Below are 21,186 nucleotides of genomic sequence, written 5' to 3' on the forward strand. Positions count from 1 at the left end.
TTTTAACAATTTGGCTTTTTTATCAACACTGACAACCATTTATCCATTAATTGGTCCTTGTCTGCGTTTCGTACCTGCAAAATCAGATTATTTGTTGATCGATGCTAGGAATCCCAAACTATTTGAGTTACCATGAGTCTCAAAAATCAAGCTATCGTTTCCAACTTCGAATACGTCAATTCTGATATGACTTTTTGATTTGTTTTAAATTCCTTATTGCTCCTCACTGATGGAAAAAAAAAGAGTTCAATCCAATTCATTTCATGCTCGATGCAAACTATTTGGTTAACAATGCGGATGTGCACCGGTTACTCTAATGTCCTCCACTTGCATTGGAAGTTGGAACCCGTTTTCTGGGTTGGTAATGCGAGCTGACAGTAGGCCTATGTCCACTTGAAGTGTAGACGTTATTCGCGATATAGGCGGTTCGGCAACAATAGCAATCGGCGGCTCCAACTAAAAGCCAAATGTATGTAGGCCATTATCGTTCAAACAAACTTATTATCATCAACTAACTCTTATGTAATTCGTCGGGGAATTGTTGAGTGTCATAGTCGAGCAGGACAATTGAACGCGCCGAATGATATGATACCAACTCACAAGCTAACTCTGCTCGTTTTCTTATTTCAGGACTTTGGCCGCCTTCTGAAGGAAGCTGTGCAAGCCTGACATAGTGACATGGATGCTGCAACAACCTGGATTGACCCGTTTATCGAACTGCATCAACATTACACAATTCGACTGAGACTGACGTGGTAAGTCACGCCCAATTGGATTCACTTTTTTGATCATGTAGATTTCGAAGCCGATGGCCAGTTAGTTCAAAGACTATACTTGATGTTATCAATATTGTTTTGAATTTGGACTGTGATTGACGTGTTAGGGTTTGATTTGCCGAATAATTGCTCGAGAATTCCAATCATTTTTTCTCTGTACCGACACCGTCGTTGTATTTTAGCAATTCAATTCTTTTATAAGACGCTAAACTATTGATAAGGTATAGTGAGTGAAACACAGACATGGTCCACTATGCTGCAACAATTGTGATTGGGAATGATCTTGCTGGTCAGTCGAGCGTCACGCGGGAAAAATTCGCCATTCAAATCGATGGTAGTTTGGTTTGGTTTAGCAAAACCTGCGAATGAATTTGGCTAATCTGCAGCTAAAACTCTGCATATAGAAATGAAAAATCAACCGTAAGATGGAATGCATATCACTTTGATCATCTAGAGATAACTTTGAGCGCGACCACTAGGGTCGTCTACTGGCGAAGTATTATTTACCACTTGATCAAATTCGTCGTCTTCGGGTGAGCGGTCCAAAGGAACCAAAGGCACCAAAGGAACCGAAGGAATCACCGACAGCTCTCGACGGCCGCAGCTATCAGCTTTGGCCTTTGCGGCAGCGCATCCGATTTGCTGTAAATAAACCAACGATGAAACACGTCAAATCAATGATAAGATGATAGCTAAACGATAGGCGAGACGACACGAGCCCACAGGCTCATTTGTACAGAATCAGTCAATGTCACAGCAGCATAGAATTCATTATATGGACATGGAGTTATTAGATATAGCTACTATTATTAGGTATAACTAACTCACTTTGATAAGTAACTTGGCTAGAAAAATGAGGATTGGATTTTCATCGTTTTCTCCGTTGTCGTCAACAGCAGTAGCCCTCTCCAAGTCGAGGGATGTTGGTTCCAGCAGCGCATCGCTCGTCGTCGGGGCTGAACAGGCTCCGTTGAACAAAGCCGCAGCGCAGACGGCAGCCACCAATAAAATCTGGTGGCGTGCATATCATTAGACAACAGTATAGGGCTCATTCACTTACACATCAATCATCAATCACATCTCGAACAGCATTCGAATGGCAAGTGCAAAAGTGTAACAAGAACAGAAAGGGAAAATGTCGTTATAGTTATACCTGAACTTGGAAACGCATGTTGATTGATTTGGGTTGGAGAAGAAGAGTTGGGCTGGCTGTGATGCTGCTAGGCAAAGTGTAGTGTCTCACCTACTGTCGGACCTGCTCTTTTTATACGGTTTCACGAGTCCGAGACTGTGCGATTGAATCGTCTAATTCGCTACAGCAGCTACAACTGCAAATAGAAAGAAATAAATGCAAACACAAAATTAATTAGGTTGTTTGAATTTCGTAGTGTCAATAATTTCGCGTCAATAACATGTTGCTGGCCGTGGCCGCCCAGTATCCAGACCGAACCCCGTGCCAAGCAATTATCATTCCAGCATATACTATTTGGTTTGTTCCGATGAGCAAATGTTAACATTTACGCGTAGCGGCTTAATTATTATTTCCGCATTAATTAATAGATGTGTCTATATTGGCTACTTTCCCTATCGAACCGAACACGACTGCTACAGGGGATCTCTAAATCAACATCAACAGCTTAATAGCTTTGAAGTTCATTAAATACAAACGTGTTGAAACAGAAGCCGGCCAGCTGTGTGCACGTATGGAATATCGCCGTTAAATCTAAAACGAATGTCAATTCACGCTCAACATTCTAATTAGATTCAACGACAGATGTGTTGAATATGTGCGATGGGACTAATCAGATGTTCGATGGCTCAACAGGTAATGGCCAACATAACACAAAGGCTCAGCTGTCATTGATTGCCAAAATAATTATTATTACCGCGTGAATCATTTATATGCTATAGTGGGGTAAAAATTGATTTTAAAATATTAACCTACCAGGATAGGACAATTCATTTTACTGTTGATTGTCAAATTAATTTGTCAATTTTGTACAAATTACAAAGCTCAAAATTTTGATATTCCCCTGCCCTTCCTTCATGTCAAAATAAAATTTTTGTGAAATCATCCTTCCTTGATTGATAATGGATTCGGTACCAATTGCAACTGTATCGATTCTATCGAATGAAGACATTATTCATCACACGAAAGCCGAAAAAAGGACAATTTTAATATCAATAACAAACAATTTGGTCAATCTGCCGTCTGCTTATTTTCAGTGGCACTCGAGAACGAAAATGGTGAAAATGGCTAGCTGCTCTCCAGTCTCCATATGCAAATTTACATCCGATTACTTCTGAGTGAGAAAAGTCTCATCCGGTGAGAATAACTGTCAAAGATACGTCTTATTCGTCAACCAAATTACAATTTTCTTTTTTCGGAATTGAATTGATAGTGGACATTGTGTCAATTATGTTTTATGTGACAGTTCAACCTATACTGCCTGCCCTTATGGACCTACACTCTTGGATAAATTTGTCAGGATTCCGGAATCATTTGCAGTTTCAAATCCAAATAAGGAATATTTCGGCGTCTTAGATTAGATTTGATAGGTGTTAGATTGTCGGCGTTTCTTTTTGTGGCGGAGGGGACTGGTTTTCTTTGTTCAAGTTTATGCAATCCGGATGAGAATTTCACTTACCCAACCTCGTCTCGACCCACCCTCCTACTACACCCTACTATACACCGTTTCAGCTTGCGCTACTACGCATTTGCTCCGTTGCCCTTTTGTTTTTTAAATTCGTGTTAAGTTATAAAAATTAATGTTGAGATATGCTGACGTTTATATTCTGGTCATCCCTTGATATAGTTGAACTTGCTGGTTTTCGAGAGTCACAGCCGTCGATCGAGAAAACCAATGAGACGAGACCGAAATGGAATTCGAAGAAGCTAGTCATTGTCACCGTAGTTTTTGGGAGGTGAGGCACGCCTATTTGATTGTTATTTTACCAACTCACAAGCTAACTCTGCTCGTTTTCTTATTTCAGGACTTTGGTCGCCTTCTGACGGAAGCTGTGCAAGCCTGACATGTTGACATGGATGCTGCAACAACCTGGATTGACCCGTTTATCGAACTGCATCAACATTACACAATTCGACTGAGACTGATGTGGTAAGTCACGCCCAATTGGATTCACTTTGTAGATCTCGAAGCCCATCACAGTTCAAATCAACAATGACTATGACTATGATGTTATCAATATTGTTTTGAATTTGGACTGTGATTAACGTGTTAGGGTTTGATTTGCCGAATGATTTCTCGAGAATTCCAATCATTTTTTCTCTGTACCGACACTGCCGTTGTATTTTAGCATTTCAATTCTTTTATTAGACGCTATACTATTGATAAGTCAGTAAGTGAGTGATACACACACACACTATGCTGCAACAGTTGATGTGATTGGGAATGATCTTGGTCGAGCGTCACGCGGGAGAAATTCGCTTTTCAAATCGATGGTAGTTTGGTTTGGTTTAGCAAAACTTGCGAATGAATTTGGCAAATTTGCAGCTAAAACTCTGCATATAGAAATGAAAAATCAATCGTCAGATGGCGGAATGCATATCACTTTGATCATATTATAGAGATAACTTTAAGCGTGAATTTACCACTTCGTCCAACTCGTCGTCTTCGGGTGAGCGGTCCAAAGGAATACCCGACAGCTCTCGAGAACCGCACCTCTCAACTTTGGCCTTTGCGACAGCACATCCGACTTTCTGTAAATAAAGCAACGATGAAACACGTCAAACAAATGATAACATAATAGCTCCGATAATAGGCGAGACGACACGAGCCCACAGGCTCATTTGTAAAGATTCAGTGTAACAGAAGCATAGAATTCATTATATGGACACGGAGTTAGATATAGATATGGAGGTATAACTCACTTTGATAAATTTCTTGACTAGATATTTGAGGATTACATTTTCATCGTTTTCTTCGACGTCGTCGACAGCAGTAGTCCTCTCCAAGTCGAGGGATGTTGGTTCTAGCAGCGCATCGCTCGTCGTCGGGGCTGAACAGGCTCCGTTGAACAAAGCCGCAGCGCAGACGGCAGCCATCAATAAAATCTGGTGGCGTGCATATCATTAGACAGACTCATTCACTTACACATCAATCATCAATCATCTTGAACGGCATTCGAATGGCAAGTGCAAAAGTGTAACAAGAACAGAAAGGGAAAATGTCGTTATAGTTATACCTGAACTTGGAAACGCATGTTGATTGATTTGGGTTGGAGAAGAAGAGTTGGGTTGGCTGTGATGCTGCTAGGCAAAGTGTAGTGTCTCACCTACTGTTGGACCTGCTCTTTTTATACGGTTTCACGAGTCGTACGTGAATGCTGCTGTGATGCTACGAAATTCAAACAAAATAAAATAAAATAACCGCAGCAAATGACAAACAGAAAATTAATTAGGTTGCTTGTTCGAATTTCGTAGTGTCAATAATTTAGCGTCAATAATAAGTTGCTGGGCGCCCAGTATCCAGACCGAACCCCGTGCCAAGCAATTATCATTCCAGCATATACTATTTGGTTTGTTCCGATGAGCAAATGTTAACATTTACGCGGAGCGGCTTAATTACAATTTCCGCATTAATTAATAGATGTGTCTATATTGGCTACTTTCCCTATCGAACCGACGACGAGTGCTACAGGGGATCTCTAAATTAAATAAACATTCAATAAAAAAGTGTTGTCACAGCTGGCAGCCAGCTCTGTGCACGTACGGAATATCGCCGTAGAATCCAAAACGAATTTCAATTCACGATCAGCATTCTAATTAGATTCAACGACAGATGTGTTGAATATGTGCGTTGGGAATAATCAAATATTCAATGGCTCATTATCAAAAGCGGACAACATTTAATAACCAAGTCATATTTTCTTTCAAAGCATGAGAGCAGTTTTAATGATATAATGATGTATCGAGTTATGCAAAATAGCAGCCAAGATGAGTCCTGCGTATCAGGCCAACAATCAACTACAGTTGTTGTTCTTATTTAGATTCTATTCTATGCCTGAGTGTGACTTGTTACGTAATAAAGACACATTATATCAGTTTATCTAAAAGAAGCTGGGAAATATTATCTTATCAGACTAATAACCCTTTTATCATATGCGAAAAGTCTAACTTCGGGATAATGTAGCGCAGCCCAAGTTTTGCACTTATCACGTTATTTATACAAGTTCCAAAAAAATGTCATGTCCAATCCAACTAAATATTTAGCTGCCCCGTAATTAAGTCAGTTCAAAAGTGAAAATAATCGAAAAATTTAGGCATCACTGCCGCTGTTGCCATTGCAATCTTTATTAAAAACCAGACGATCACTTCACGAGGACGGTCAGCTGGCGAACGTGAACGTTTCGAAAGTTAAATCTACATAGCTATTCCCTACTCAGCAATTATGAACAAGGTATTTGTGTTAACATTAATGGGAGAATCAAGAATAGCATTCAAGTGAATTTAAAGAAATTTGTCAGGTAATGAGTTAACTAACCATATTATTTGTGTGGTGATGTTGCAAGGTGTAAGAGAAGCAGTTGTTACAACCACGTACGTCGTATCCTTATCAGGCAGCTGACGGGGAACTGTAGGTGAAGATTTTGATCAATCAAGCCTGTCACCACTCCACAGGGGACATCCAAATTGCAGCTGTTTTACCATTCGCCTTGTCTTCGCACTTGTTCTCCACCAGCTCTTTGCCTTCCCACTCTTTACTTCTGCCCGATAGGATCTTAGGCAGGAAAGACAAGTAAGCAGTTCATTCTTGTCTGTTGTTTTTTGTAATAATGACACACCAATAATTTTTGGTCAGTCAATGTACCAAGAAGAAATTATTGCAGAATGAAAGGGGCCACCTTTTCAACCGAGGAGTGATGAGGGGGATGTCATAAGTGCACTGAGGCAATTCTCATTTTTGAGCTGACTCTTCATTGCTGCTTTTTGTATTAGAATCAGGATGGGCCAGCCACTTAGTCAGTCCTTTTTCTTTGTCAGTACCTTTCAGGGAAATCTTTTCATCAAAAGATTTTGTTTTAAATTTATTTATTTGTTGAACTATTTTACCTGGAATGGTGTTGTCTTAAAAAGAACCCAAAGCACCTGCTGTGATGCACATGCTGGTGCCCATCAAAACTGTAACCATCTGATCAAAGATTTGTGACCCACTGTTGATGGCACCAGGATTGGCTTTCATCTATTGAGATAGAACCTGAGAATCATTAGAAATTAGTCGTTAAAAGCAAGTCAGATTTCCTTTTTCCCTATCTGACAGTTCACTAAAGAGAAAAAGATGGAGGAGCCGGGGACGAGCAAATTTCTTGACGAGTTGAGGTCGAGAAATTGTAATTTTGCCAAACCAGCTTGGCTGCAATCATTCCAAACAGAACGCAGAATATGCCACCGATAATTGGCTCTGGGATGGTAATAAAAAGGGCGCCAAATTTCGACAAGAAACCAAAGACCCTCATCATTAAAGCGGCCGCTTGAATCACCCCCAACCCTACATAACCGGAAACATTTGTTAAATCTGACTTTTTCTTTCATTCGATTTTTTCGAATTTTTACTTTGGTAACGCCCATGGATCCAATGTTTTCCGAATAACTCGTCGTTTCATTTCCAGATCCCCACAGGCCGGCCAGAATGCAACCGAGTCCTTCGATGGCAATCCCTCGGTCCATTGCGTGAACCGGAGGTGGTCGGGTACCTGCCACAATCTTGCCCAAGCATAATAATCTCCGATGCTCTCGATACGCTACGCTACGCTCACCGTCGGCACACTCCATTGGCCTGTCAATTTTTGACATGTTGTTTTAATTTTTTAGGCAATTTTCAATCGTTCGTTGTCATTACATGGGTAGGGAAACCGGAACCAAGGGGTCTCGTAGAGGATGTTGATTTGATTGTCCGTTTTGGCTGGCGATCCTGTCTGAAAGTCATCGCTCACGGTCAGGATAGCGCACAATGTTCAGACTAGAACGATGCTCAGTAGATCCTATGAAGGAAGTTTGGAATTTTGAAATTTCTTTTATTTTCTTGATACAATGGCTGCCATCTACTGATATAATAAAGTCAAAATGTCGAGTTTTTCACGCCCATGGGACGTTGACAAAGGACATTTGGTGTGTTGTAAATCATTGAGAGGAGGCAACGTTCACAAAACTGTCCTGTAAATTTATGATGACTTATTGATGTGGCAAATTTTAAAGTTTATTATTAAAATTTTAAATTCGGGAACAAATTTTACAAATGGAGAAATCCTGTGTGTCATAATAAATTGTATTAATAATAAAAATTTTTCACATTTGTCGTTTTAGGTCGACCTTCCGTTTGCTTATTAGTGGATCCGGCGATTTTTTCATCACCTCTTCCCTCAGAGTCCTCGTGTACGTTCATGTGAATGTGAACGTATTCACGGGGACGTCCTTATTCATCGAATGAACCGCAAGAATCCTCCTTCATCGAGTCTTCACACTTCTTTTTCGTTCTTTCCAGTCAAGGTAAGAAATCAAACATGATTTGTTCTTTTTGAGAATTTTCGTCTACAGATCTATCGATGTATGGCGTTTGAGAAAGCGATCGTTTACGTTAGAACCAAACAGGAGACTACATTCCAGATAGTTTTCACTTCAACTAATAGTGCAACCCACCAAGTTTTTTTTTGGATTGTGACGAGCTATCCATTGACTAATAGTCGTTGGTCTTTCCCGCCCCCCACTTATCATTCGCAAGTGAAGCTAGATGATTGATAGAGTTGGTTCACTTAGTTTTGAATGACCAAAACAGCTGTTGTTCATATCTCCCGGTTGTAAAAAAATTCCTATAGCATTTAGCAATTTTCTTTTTCAATTAGTATGTTTTAACAATTTGGCTTTTTTATCAACACTGACAACCATTTATCCATTAATTGGTCCTTGTCTGCGTTTCGTACCTGCAAAATCAGATTATTTGTTGATCGATGCTAGGAATCCCAAACTATTTGAGTTACCATGAGTCTCAAAAATCAAGCTATCGTTTCCAACTTCGAATACGTCAATTCTGATATGACTTTTTGATTTGTTTTAAATTCCTTATTGCTCCTCACTGATGGAAAAAAAAGAGTTCAATCCAATTCATTTCATGCTCGATGCAAACTATTTGGTTAACAATGCGGATGTGCACCGGTTACTCTAATGTCCTCCACTTGCATTGGAAGTTGGAACCCGTTTTCTGGGTTGGTAATGCGAGCTGACAGTAGGCCTATGTCCACTTGAAGTGTAGACGTTATTCGCGATATAGGCGGTTCGGCAACAATAGCAATCGGCGGCTCCAACTAAAAGCCAAATGTATGTAGGCCATTATCGTTCAAACAAACTTATTATCATCAACTAACTCTTATGTAATTCGTCGGGGAATTGTTGAGTGTCATAGTCGAGCAGGACAATTGAACGCGCCGAATGATATGATACCAACTCACAAGCTAACTCTGCTCGTTTTCTTATTTCAGGACTTTGGCCGCCTTCTGAAGGAAGCTGTGCAAGCCTGACATAGTGACATGGATGCTGCAACAACCTGGATTGACCCGTTTATCGAACTGCATCAACATTACACAATTCGACTGAGACTGACGTGGTAAGTCACGCCCAATTGGATTCACTTTTTTGATCATGTAGATTTCGAAGCCGATGGCCAGTTAGTTCAAAGACTATACTTGATGTTATCAATATTGTTTTGAATTTGGACTGTGATTGACGTGTTAGGGTTTGATTTGCCGAATAATTGCTCGAGAATTCCAATCATTTTTTCTCTGTACCGACACCGTCGTTGTATTTTAGCAATTCAATTCTTTTATAAGACGCTAAACTATTGATAAGGTATAGTGAGTGAAACACAGACATGGTCCACTATGCTGCAACAATTGTGATTGGGAATGATCTTGCTGGTCAGTCGAGCGTCACGCGGGAAAAATTCGCCATTCAAATCGATGGTAGTTTGGTTTGGTTTAGCAAAACCTGCGAATGAATTTGGCTAATCTGCAGCTAAAACTCTGCATATAGAAATGAAAAATCAACCGTAAGATGGAATGCATATCACTTTGATCATCTAGAGATAACTTTGAGCGCGACCACTAGGGTCGTCTACTGGCGAAGTATTATTTACCACTTGATCAAATTCGTCGTCTTCGGGTGAGCGGTCCAAAGGAACCAAAGGCACCAAAGGAACCGAAGGAATCACCGACAGCTCTCGACGGCCGCAGCTATCAGCTTTGGCCTTTGCGGCAGCGCATCCGATTTGCTGTAAATAAACCAACGATGAAACACGTCAAATCAATGATAAGATGATAGCTAAACGATAGGCGAGACGACACGAGCCCACAGGCTCATTTGTACAGAATCAGTCAATGTCACAGCAGCATAGAATTCATTATATGGACATGAAGTTATTAGATATAGCTACTATTATTAGGTATAACTAACTCACTTTGATAAGTAACTTGGCTAGAAAAATGAGGATTGGATTTTCATCGTTTTCTCCGTTGTCGTCAACAGCAGTAGCCCTCTCCAAGTCGAGGGATGTTGGTTCCAGCAGCGCATCGCTCGTCGTCGGGGCTGAACAGGCTCCGTTGAACAAAGCCGCAGCGCAGACGGCAGCCACCAATAAAATCTGGTGGCGTGCATATCATTAGACAACAGTATAGGGCTCATTCACTTACACATCAATCATCAATCACATCTCGAACAGCATTCGAATGGCAAGTGCAAAAGTGTAACAAGAACAGAAAGGGAAAATGTCGTTATAGTTATACCTGAACTTGGAAACGCATGTTGATTGATTTGGGTTGGAGAAGAAGAGTTGGGCTGGCTGTGATGCTGCTAGGCAAAGTGTAGTGTCTCACCTACTGTCGGACCTGCTCTTTTTATACGGTTTCACGAGTCCGAGACTGTGCGATTGAATCGTCTAATTCGCTACAGCAGCTACAACTGCAAATAGAAAGAAATAAATGCAAACACAAAATTAATTAGGTTGTTTGAATTTCGTAGTGTCAATAATTTCGCGTCAATAACATGTTGCTGGCCGTGGCCGCCCAGTATCCAGACCGAACCCCGTGCCAAGCAATTATCATTCCAGCATATACTATTTGGTTTGTTCCGATGAGCAAATGTTAACATTTACGCGGAGCGGCTTAATTATTATTTCCGCATTAATTAATAGATGTGTCTATATTGGCTACTTTCCCTATCGAACCGAACACGACTGCTACAGGGGATCTCTAAATCAACATCAACAGCTTAATAGCTTTGAAGTTCATTAAATACAAACGTGTTGAAACAGAAGCCGGCCAGCTGTGTGCACGTATGGAATATCGCCGTTAAATCTAAAACGAATGTCAATTCACGCTCAACATTCTAATTAGATTCAACGACAGATGTGTTGAATATGTGCGATGGGACTAATCAGATGTTCGATGGCTCAACAGGTAATGGCCAACATAACACAAAGGCTCAGCTGTCATTGATTGCCAAAATAATTATTATTACCGCGTGAATCATTTATATGCTATAGTGGGGTAAAAATTGATTTTAAAATATTAACCTACCAGTATAGGACAATTCATTTTACTGTTGATTGTCAAATTAATTTGTCAATTTTGTACAAATTACAAAGCTCAACATTTTGATATTCCCCTGCCCTTCCTTCATGTCAAAATAAAAATTTTGTGAAATCATCCTTCCTTGATTGATAATGGATTCGGTACCAATTGCAACTGTATCGATTCTATCGAATGAAGACATTATTCATCACACGAAAGCCGAAAAAAGGACAATTTTAATATCAATAACAAACAATTTGGTCAATCTGCCGTCTGCTTATTTTCAGTGGCACTCGAGAACGAAAATGGTGAAAATGGCTAGCTGCTCTCCAGTCTCCATATGCAAATTTACATCCGATTACTTCTGAGTGAGAAAAGTCTCATCCGGTGAGAATAACTGTCAAAGATACGTCTTATTCGTCAACCAAATTACAATTTTCTTTTTTCGGAATTGAATTGATAGTGGACATTGTGTCAATTATGTTTTATGTGACAGTTCAACCTATACTGCCTGCCCTTATGGACCTGCACTCTTGGATAAATTTGTCAGGATTCCGGAATCATTTGCAGTTTCAAATCCAAATAAGGAATATTTCGGCGTCTTAGATTAGATTTGATAGGTGTTAGATTGTCGGCGTTTCTTTTTGTGGCGGAGGGGACTGGTTTTCTTTGTTCAAGTTTATGCAATCCGGATGAGAATTTCACTTACCCAACCTCGTCTCGACCCACCCTCCTACTACACTCTACTATACACCGTTTCAGCTTGCGCTACTACGCATTTGCTCCGTTGCCCTTTTGTTTTTTAAATTCGTGTTAAGTTATAAAAATTAATGTTGAGATATGCTGACGTTTATATTCTGGTCATCCCTTGATATAGTTGAACTTGCTGGTTTTCGAGAGTCACAGCCGTCGATCGAGAAAACCAATGAGACGAGACCGAAATGGAATTCGAAGAAGCTAGTCATTGTCACCGTAGTTTTTGGGAGGTGAGACACGCCTATTTGATTGTTATTTTACCAACTCACAAGCTAACTCTGCTCGTTTTCTTATTTCAGGAATTTGGTCGCCTTCTGACGGAAGCTGTGCAAGCCTGACATGTTGACATGGATGCTGCAACAACCTGGATTGACCCGTTTATCGAACTGCATCAACATTACACAATTCGACTGAGACTGATGTGGTAAGTCACGCCCAATTGGATTCACTTTGTAGATCTCGAAGCCCATCACAGTTCAAATCAACAATGACTATGACTATGATGTTATCAATATTGTTTTGAATTTGGACTGTGATTAACGTGTTAGGGTTTGATTTGCCGAATGATTTCTCGAGAATTCCAATCATTTTTTCTCTGTACCGACACTGCCGTTGTATTTTAGCATTTCAATTCTTTTATTAGACGCTATACTATTGATAAGTCAGTAAGTGAGTGATACACACACACACTATGCTGCAACAGTTGATGTGATTGGGAATGATCTTGGTCGAGCGTCACGCGGGAGAAATTCGCTTTTCAAATCGATGGTAGTTTGGTTTGGTTTAGCAAAACTTGCGAATGAATTTGGCAAATTTGCAGCTAAAACTCTGCATATAGAAATGAAAAATCAATCGTCAGATGGCGGAATGCATATCACTTTGATCATATTATAGAGATAACTTTAAGCGTGAATTTACCACTTCGTCCAACTCGTCGTCTTCGGGTGAGCGGTCCAAAGGAATACCCGACAGCTCTCGAGAACCGCACCTCTCAACTTTGGCCTTTGCGACAGCGCATCCGACTTTCTGTAAATAAAGCAACGATGAAACACGTCAAACAAATGATAACATAATAGCTCCGATAATAGGCGAGACGACACGAGCCCACAGGCTCATTTGTAAAGATTCAGTGTAACAGAAGCATAGAATTCATTATATGGACACGGAGTTAGATATAGATATGGAGGTATAACTCACTTTGATAAATTTCTTGACTAGATATTTGAGGATTACATTTTCATCGTTTTCTTCGACGTCGTCGACAGCAGTAGTCCTCTCCAAGTCGAGGGATGTTGGTTCTAGCAGCGCATCGCTCGTCGTCGGGGCTGAACAGGCTCCGTGGAACAAAGCCGCAGCGCAGACGGCAGCCATCAATAAAATCTGGTGGCGTGCATATCATTAGACAACAGTATAGGACTCATTCACTTACACATCAATCATCAATCATCTCGAACGGCATTCGAATGGCAAGTGGAAAAGTGTAACAAGAACAGAAAGGGAAAATGTCGTTATAGTTATACCTGAACTTGGAAACGCATGTTGATTGATTTGGGTTGGAGAAGAAGAGTTGGGTTGGCTGTGATGCTGCTAGGCAAAGTGTAGTGTCTCACCTACTGTTGGACCTGCTCTTTTTATACGGTTTCACGAGTCGTACGTGAATGCTGCTGTGATGCTACGAAATTCAAACAAAATAAAATAAAATAACCGCAGCAAATGACAAACAGAAAATTAATTAGGTTGCTTGTTCGAATTTCGTAGTGTCAATAATTTAGCGTCAATAATAAGTTGCTGGGCGCCCAGTATCCAGACCGAACCCGTGCCAAGCAATTATCATTCCAGCATATACTATTTGGTTTGTTCCGATGAGCAAATGTTAACATTTACGCGGAGCAGCTTAATTACAATTTCCGCATTAATTAATAGATGTGTCTATATTGGCTACTTTCCCTATCGAACCGACGACGAGTGCTACAGGGGATCTCTAAATTAAATAAACATTCAATAAAAAAGTGTTGTCACAGCTGGCAGCCAGCTCTGTGCACGTACGGAATATCGCCGTAGAATCCAAAACGAATTTCAATTCACGATCAGCATTCTAATTAGATTCAACGACAGATGTGTTGAATATGTGCGTTGGGAATAATCAAATATTCAATGGCTCATTATCAAAAGCGGACAACATTTAATAACCAAGTCATATTTTCTTTCAAAGCATGAGAGCAGTTTTAATGATATAATGATGTATCGAGTTATGCAAAATAGCAGCCAAGATGAGTCCTGCGTATCAGGCCAACAATCAACTACAGTTGTTGTTCTTATTTAGATTCTATTCTATATGCCTGAGTGTGACTTGTTACGTAATAAAGACACATTATATCAGTTTGTCTCTGATGCGCAGCACAAGAAAGTGTTCCAAAAAAAAATCGAAAAGAAGCTGGGAAATATTATCTTATCAGACTAATAACCCTTTTATCATATGCGAAAAGTCTAACTTCGGGATAATGTAGCGCAGCCCAAGTTTTGCACTTATCACGTTATTTATACAAGTTCCAAAAAAATGTCATGTCCAATCCAACTAAATATTTAGCTGCCCCGTAATTAAGTCAGTTCAAAAGTGAAAATAATCGAAAAATTTAGGCATCACTGCCGCTGTTGCCATTGCAATCTTTATTAAAAAGCAGACGATCACTTCACGAGGACGGTCAGCTGGCGAACGTGAACGTTTCGAAAGTTAAATCTACATAGCTATTCCCTACTCAGCAATTATGAACAAGGTATTTGTGTTAACATTAATGGGAGAATCAAGAATAGCATCCAAGTGAATTTAAAGAAATTTGTCAGGTAATGAGTTAACTAACCATATTATTTGTGTGGTGATGTTGCAAGGTGTAAGAGAAGCAGTTGTTACAACCACGTACGTCGTATCCTTATCAGGCAGCTGACGGGGAACTGTAGGTGAAGATTTTGATCAATCAAGCCTGTCACCACTCCACAGGGGACATCCAAATTGCAGCTGTTTTACCATTCGCCTTGTCTTCGCACTTGTTCTCCACCAGCTCTTTGCCTTCCCACTCTTTACTTCTGCCCGATAGGATCTTAGGCAGGAAAGACAAGTAAGCAGTTCATTCTTGTCTGTTGTTTTTTGTAATAATGACACACCAATAATTTTTGGTCAGTCAATGTACCAAGAAGAAATTATTGCAGAATGAAAGGGGCCACCTTTTCAACCGAGGAGTGATGAGGGGGATGTCATAAGTGCACTGAGGCAATTCTCATTTTTGAGCTGACTCTTCATTGCTGCTTTTTGTATTAGAATCAGGATGGGCCAGCCACTTAGTCAGTCCTTTTTCTTTGTCAGTACCTTTCAGGGAAATCTTTTCATCAAAAGATTTTGTTTTAAATTTATTTATTTGTTGAACTATTTTACCTGGAATGGTGTTGTCTTAAAAAGAACCCAAAGCACCTGCTGTGATGCACATGCTGGTGCCCATCAAAACTGTAACCATCTGATCAAAGATTTGTGACCCACTGTTGATGGCACCAGGATTGGCTTTCATCTATTGAGATAGAACCTGAGAATCATTAGAAATTAGTCGTTAAAAGCAAGTCAGATTTCCTTTTTCCCTATCTGACAGTTCACTAAAGAGAAAAAGATGGAGGAGCCGGGGACGAGCAAATTTCTTGACGAGTTGAGGTCGAGAAATTGTAATTTTGCCAAACCAGCTTGGCTGCAATCATTCCAAACAGAACGCAGAATATGCCACCGATAATTGGCTCTGGGATGGTAATAAAAAGGGCGCCAAATTTCGACAAGAAACCAAAGACCCTCATCATTAAAGCGGCCGCTTGAATCACCCCCAACCCTACATAACCGGAAACATTTGTTAAATCTGACTTTTTCTTTCATTCGATTTTTTCGAATTTTTACTTTGGTAACGCCCATGGATCCAATGTTTTCCGAATAACTCGTCGTTTCATTTCCAGATCCCCACAGGCCGGCCAGAATGCAACCGAGTCCTTCGATGGCAATCCCTCGGTCCATTGCGTGAACCGGAGGTGGTCGGGTACCTGCCACAATCTTGCCCAAGCATAATAATCTCCGATGCTCTCGATGGCCGAAGCCAAAACTCCCGCCAACATCCCGGACCCGGCCGCTACGCTCACCGTCGGCACACTCCATTGGCCTGTCAATTTTTGACATGTTGTTTTAATTTTTTAGGCAATTTTCAATCGTTCGTTGTCATTACATGGGTAGGGAAACCGGAACCAAGGGGTCTCGTAGAGGATGTTGATTTGATTGTCCGTTTTGGCTGGCGATCCTGTCTGAAAGTCATCGCTCACGGTCAGGATAGCGCACAATGTTCAGACTAGAACGATGCTCAGTAGATCCTATGAAGGAAGTTTGGAATTTTGAAATTTCTTTTATTTTCTTGATACAATGGCTGCCATCTACTGATATAATAAAGTCAAAATGTCGAGTTTTTCACGCCCATGGGACGTTGACAAAGGACATTTGGTGTGTTGTAAATCATTGAGAGGAGGCAACGTTCACAAAACTGTCCTGTAAATTTATGATGACTTATTGATGTGGCAAATTTTAAAGTTTATTATTAAAATTTTAAATTCGGGAACAAATTTTACAAATGGAGAAATCCTGTGTGTCATAATAAATTGTATTAATAATAAAAATTTTTCACATTTGTCGTTTTAGGTCGACCTTCCGTTTGCTTATTAGTGGATCCGGCGATTTTTTCATCACCTCTTCCCTCAGAGTCCTCGTGTACGTTCATGTGAATGTGAACGTATTCACGGGGACGTCCTTATTCATCGAATGAACCGCAAGAATCCTCCTTCATCGAGTCTTCACACTTCTTTTTCGTTCTTTCCAGTCAAGGTAAGAAATCAAACATGATTTGTTCTTTTTGAGAATTTTCGTCTACAGATCTATCGATGTATGGCGTTTGAGAAAGCGATCGTTTACGTTAGAACCAAACAGGAGACTACATTCCAGATAGTTTTCACTTCAACTAATAGTGCAACCCACCAAGTTTTTTTTTGGATTGTGACGAGCTATCCATTGACTAATAGTCGTTGGTCTTTCCCGCCCCCCACTTATCATTCGCAAGTGAAGCTAGATGATTGATAGAGTTGGTTCACTTAGTTTTGAATGACCAAAACAGCTGTTGTTCATATCTCCCGGTTGTAAAAAAATTCCTATAGCATTTAGCAATTTTCTTTTTCAATTAGTATGTTTTAACAATTTGGCTTTTTTATCAACACTGACAACCATTTATCCATTAATTGGTCCTTGTCTGCGTTTCGTACCTGCAAAATCAGATTATTTGTTGATCGATGCTAGGAATCCCAAACTATTTGAGTTACCATGAGTCTCAAAAATCAAGCTATCGTTTCCAACTTCGAATACGTCAATTCTGATATGACTTTTTGATTTGTTTTAAATTCCTTATTGCTCCTCACTGATGGAAAAAAAAGAGTTCAATCCAATTCATTTCATGCTCGATGCAAACTATTTGGTTAACAATGCGGATGTGCACCGGTTACTCTAATGTCCTCCACTTGCATTGGAAGTTGGAACCCGTTTTCTGGGTTGGTAATGCGAGCTGACAGTAGGCCTATGTCCACTTGAAGTGTAGACGTTATTCGCGATATAGGCGGTTCGGCAACAATAGCAATCGGCGGCTCCAACTAAAAGCCAAATGTATGTAGGCCATTATCGTTCAAACAAACTTATTATCATCAACTAACTCTTATGTAATTCGTCGGGGAATTGTTGAGTGTCATAGTCGAGCAGGACAATTGAACGCGCCGAATGATATGATACCAACTCACAAGCTAACTCTGCTCGTTTTCTTATTTCAGGACTTTGGCCGCCTTCTGAAGGAAGCTGTGCAAGCCTGACATAGTGACATGGATGCTGCAACAACCTGGATTGACCCGTTTATCGAACTGCATCAACATTACACAATTCGACTGAGACTGACGTGGTAAGTCACGCCCAATTGGATTCACTTTTTTGATCATGTAGATTTCGAAGCCGATGGCCAGTTAGTTCAAAGACTATACTTGATGTTATCAATATTGTTTTGAATTTGGACTGTGATTGACGTGTTAGGGTTTGATTTGCCGAATAATTGCTCGAGAATTCCAATCATTTTTTCTCTGTACCGACACCGTCGTTGTATTTTAGCAATTCAATTCTTTTATAAGACGCTAAACTATTGATAAGGTATAGTGAGTGAAACACAGACATGGTCCACTATGCTGCAACAATTGTGATTGGGAATGATCTTGCTGGTCAGTCGAGCGTCACGCGGGAAAAATTCGCCATTCAAATCGATGGTAGTTTGGTTTGGTTTAGCAAAACCTGCGAATGAATTTGGCTAATCTGCAGCTAAAACTCTGCATATAGAAATGAAAAATCAACCGTAAGATGGAATGCATATCACTTTGATCATCTAGAGATAACTTTGAGCGCGACCACTAGGGTCGTCTACTGGCGAAGTATTATTTACCACTTGATCAAATTCGTCGTCTTCGGGTGAGCGGTCCAAAGGAACCAAAGGCACCAAAGGAACCGAAGGAATCACCGACAGCTCTCGACGGCCGCAGCTATCAGCTTTGGCCTTTGCGGCAGCGCATCCGATTTGCTGTAAATAAACCAACGATGAAACACGTCAAATCAATGATAAGATGATAGCTAAACGATAGGCGAGACGACACGAGCCCACAGGCTCATTTGTACAGAATCAGTCAATGTCACAGCAGCATAGAATTCATTATATGGACATGAAGTTATTAGATATAGCTACTATTATTAGGTATAACTAACTCACTTTGATAAGTAACTTGGCTAGAAAAATGAGGATTGGATTTTCATCGTTTTCTCCGTTGTCGTCAACAGCAGTAGCCCTCTCCAAGTCGAGGGATGTTGGTTCCAGCAGCGCATCGCTCGTCGTCGGGGCTGAACAGGCTCCGTTGAACAAAGCCGCAGCGCAGACGGCAGCCACCAATAAAATCTGGTGGCGTGCATATCATTAGACAACAGTATAGGGCTCATTCACTTACACATCAATCATCAATCACATCTCGAACAGCATTCGAATGGCAAGTGCAAAAGTGTAACAAGAACAGAAAGGGAAAATGTCGTTATAGTTATACCTGAACTTGGAAACGCATGTTGATTGATTTGGGTTGGAGAAGAAGAGTTGGGCTGGCTGTGATGCTGCTAGGCAAAGTGTAGTGTCTCACCTACTGTCGGACCTGCTCTTTTTATACGGTTTCACGAGTCCGAGACTGTGCGATTGAATCGTCTAATTCGCTACAGCAGCTACAACTGCAAATAGAAAGAAATAAATGCAAACACAAAATTAATTAGGTTGTTTGAATTTCGTAGTGTCAATAATTTCGCGTCAATAACATGTTGCTGGCCGTGGCCGCCCAGTATCCAGACCGAACCCCGTGCCAAGCAATTATCATTCCAGCATATACTATTTGGTTTGTTCCGATGAGCAAATGTTAACATTTACGCGGAGCGGCTTAATTATTATTTCCGCATTAATTAATAGATGTGTCTATATTGGCTACTTTCCCTATCGAACCGAACACGACTGCTACAGGGGATCTCTAAATCAACATCAACAGCTTAATAGCTTTGAAGTTCATTAAATACAAACGTGTTGAAACAGAAGCCGGCCAGCTGTGTGCACGTATGGAATATCGCCGTTAAATCTAAAACGAATGTCAATTCACGCTCAACATTCTAATTAGATTCAACGACAGATGTGTTGAATATGTGCGATGGGACTAATCAGATGTTCGATGGCTCAACAGGTAATGGCCAACATAACACAAAGGCTCAGCTGTCATTGATTGCCAAAATAATTATTATTACCGCGTGAATCATTTATATGCTATAGTGGGGTAAAAATTGATTTTAAAATATTAACCTACCAGGATAGGACAATTCATTTTACTGTTGATTGTCAAATTAATTTGTCAATTTTGTACAAATTACAAAGCTCAACATTTTGATATTCCCCTGCCCTTCCTTCATGTCAAAATAAAAATTTTGTGAAATCATCCTTCCTTGATTGATAATGGATTCGGTACCAATTGCAACTGTATCGATTCTATCGAATGAAGACATTATTCATCACACGAAAGCCGAAAAAAGGACAATTTTAATATCAATAACAAACAATTTGGTCAATCTGCCGTCTGCTTATTTTCAGGTGCACTCGAGAACGAAAATGGTGAAAATGGCTAGCTGCTCTCCAGTCTCCATATGCAAATTTACATCCGATTACTTCTGAGTGAGAAAAGTCTCATCCGGTGAGAATAACTGTCAAAGATACGTCTTATTCGTCAACCAAATTACAATTTTCTTTTTTCGGAATTGAATTGATAGTGGACATTGTGTCAATTATGTTTTATGTGACAGTTCAACCTATACTGCCTGCCCTTATGGACCTGCACTCTTAGATATATTTGTCAGGATTCCGGAATCATTTGCAGTTTCAAATCCAAATAAGGAATATTTCGGCATCTTAGATTAGATTTGATAGGTGTTAGATTGTCGGCGTTTCTTTTTGTGGCGGAGGGGACTGGTTTTCTTTGTTCAAGTTTATGCAATCCGGATGAGAATTTCACTTACCCAACCTCGTCTCGACCCACCCTCCTACTACACTCTACTATACACCGTTTCAGCTTGCGCTACTACGCATTTGCTCCGTTGCCCTTTTGTTTTTTAAATTCGTGTTAAGTTATAAAAATTAATGTTGAGATATGTAATGAAAAGTTTATGTCTTCAACGAAATTTAAAAAAAAAGAAATTTTTTTTCTCGGAATTGAATTTGTGGTGGACACATTTTGTGTCAATAGTTTTGTGTGTATAGTCTAACTCTAACCTACTGCCTGGAGTGCCTTCCCTCATGTAAAATTTGTCCGGAATGATTAGCAGTTTCAAATCCAGGTAGGATTATTTGGTCTCCATGTCATTATTCTTCTTTTATTGGTTATGATTTGTCCATTATCATGATTGTCGGCCATTTGTTTG

At 40.2% G+C, this 21,186-nt stretch overlaps 5 protein-coding genes and 2 long non-coding RNA genes across 13 annotated transcripts in view; 3 read left to right on the plus strand and 4 right to left on the minus strand.

The window, feature by feature from the left end:
• LOC124313486 overlaps positions 1-2,040 on the minus strand; it is an 8,384-nt gene extending 6,344 nt beyond the window's left edge. Inside the window, exons 1-4 of the mRNA XM_046778439.1 lie at positions 1,930-2,040; positions 1,605-1,787; positions 1,284-1,418; positions 1,006-1,170 (exon numbers count right to left, since the gene is read on the minus strand). Of these exons, the coding sequence (XP_046634395.1) occupies positions 1,126-1,170; positions 1,284-1,418; positions 1,605-1,787; positions 1,930-1,947 (381 nt within the window). The 5' untranslated portion in view covers positions 1,948-2,040 and the 3' untranslated portion in view covers positions 1,006-1,125. Of the gene's footprint in view, positions 1,171-1,283; positions 1,419-1,604; positions 1,788-1,929 lie in introns of the transcript that reaches the window.
• LOC124313628 overlaps positions 1-12,321 on the plus strand; it is a 25,433-nt gene extending 13,112 nt beyond the window's left edge. The window contains exons 6-11 of one of the 3 annotated variants that reach the window (XR_006910912.1): positions 3,771-3,895; positions 8,101-8,283; positions 9,270-9,394; positions 11,642-11,741; positions 11,818-11,974; positions 12,232-12,321. This is a non-coding gene — a long non-coding RNA (uncharacterized LOC124313628). Of the gene's footprint in view, positions 1-630; positions 1,076-3,770; positions 3,896-8,100; positions 8,284-9,269; positions 9,715-11,641; positions 11,742-11,817; positions 11,975-12,231 lie in introns of those variants that run through there. The other 2 variants (XR_006910911.1, XR_006910910.1) reach the window with 2 other exon arrangements.
• LOC124312826 (exportin-1-like) overlaps positions 1-21,186 on the minus strand; it is a 639,300-nt gene that overhangs the window by 153,095 nt on the left and 465,019 nt on the right. The window lies entirely within an intron of this gene.
• LOC124313487 lies at positions 4,056-10,679 on the minus strand. 3 transcript variants are annotated; one of them, XM_046778443.1, is made up of 4 exons: positions 4,983-5,119; positions 4,669-4,851; positions 4,390-4,497; positions 4,056-4,299 (listed from the first exon to the last, which is right to left on the minus strand). In XM_046778443.1, exons 1-4 carry the CDS (start codon positions 4,998-5,000, stop codon positions 4,255-4,257), a joined length of 354 nt encoding a protein of 117 aa, XP_046634399.1. In that variant the 5' UTR covers positions 5,001-5,119; the 3' UTR covers positions 4,056-4,254. The 3 variants fall into 3 exon arrangements, with proteins under 3 accessions (XP_046634399.1, XP_046634398.1, XP_046634397.1); XM_046778442.1 differs by lacking the exons at positions 4,390-4,497; positions 4,669-4,851; positions 4,983-5,119 and adding exons at positions 9,923-10,057; positions 10,244-10,426; positions 10,569-10,670 and having other exon boundaries at positions 4,240-4,299; XM_046778441.1 differs by lacking the exons at positions 4,056-4,299; positions 4,390-4,497; positions 4,669-4,851; positions 4,983-5,119 and adding exons at positions 9,645-9,809; positions 9,923-10,057; positions 10,244-10,426; positions 10,569-10,679.
• On the plus strand, positions 6,105-7,517 carry LOC124313704. Its single transcript, XR_006911009.1, has 3 exons — positions 6,105-6,196; positions 6,309-6,535; positions 7,407-7,517. It is a non-coding gene; the product is annotated as an uncharacterized LOC124313704 (long non-coding RNA).
• Positions 12,695-19,400, minus strand: LOC124313485. Of its 3 annotated transcripts, none has more exons than XM_046778437.1 (4): positions 13,631-13,767; positions 13,308-13,490; positions 13,029-13,136; positions 12,695-12,938 (listed from the first exon to the last, which is right to left on the minus strand). In XM_046778437.1, the coding sequence occupies exons 1-4, from the start codon at positions 13,646-13,648 to the stop codon at positions 12,894-12,896; spliced, it is 354 nt and encodes a 117-aa protein (XP_046634393.1). In that variant the 5' UTR covers positions 13,649-13,767; the 3' UTR covers positions 12,695-12,893. The 3 variants fall into 3 exon arrangements, with proteins under 3 accessions (XP_046634393.1, XP_046634392.1, XP_046634391.1); XM_046778436.1 differs by lacking the exons at positions 13,029-13,136; positions 13,308-13,490; positions 13,631-13,767 and adding exons at positions 18,644-18,778; positions 18,965-19,147; positions 19,290-19,400 and having other exon boundaries at positions 12,879-12,938; XM_046778435.1 differs by lacking the exons at positions 12,695-12,938; positions 13,029-13,136; positions 13,308-13,490; positions 13,631-13,767 and adding exons at positions 18,366-18,530; positions 18,644-18,778; positions 18,965-19,147; positions 19,290-19,400.
• Positions 14,740-21,186, plus strand: part of LOC124312831 — a 154,738-nt gene continuing 148,291 nt past the window's right edge. Inside the window, exons 1-2 of the mRNA XM_046777322.1 lie at positions 14,740-14,884; positions 14,997-15,142. The gene's annotated coding sequence lies outside the window, so the exon portion shown is untranslated. The remainder of the gene's footprint in view (positions 14,885-14,996; positions 15,143-21,186) is intronic.

Source organism: Daphnia pulicaria, chromosome 9, assembly GCF_021234035.1.
Source record: "Daphnia pulicaria isolate SC F1-1A chromosome 9, SC_F0-13Bv2, whole genome shotgun sequence".
Lineage (NCBI taxonomy): Eukaryota > Metazoa > Arthropoda > Branchiopoda > Diplostraca > Daphniidae > Daphnia > Daphnia pulicaria.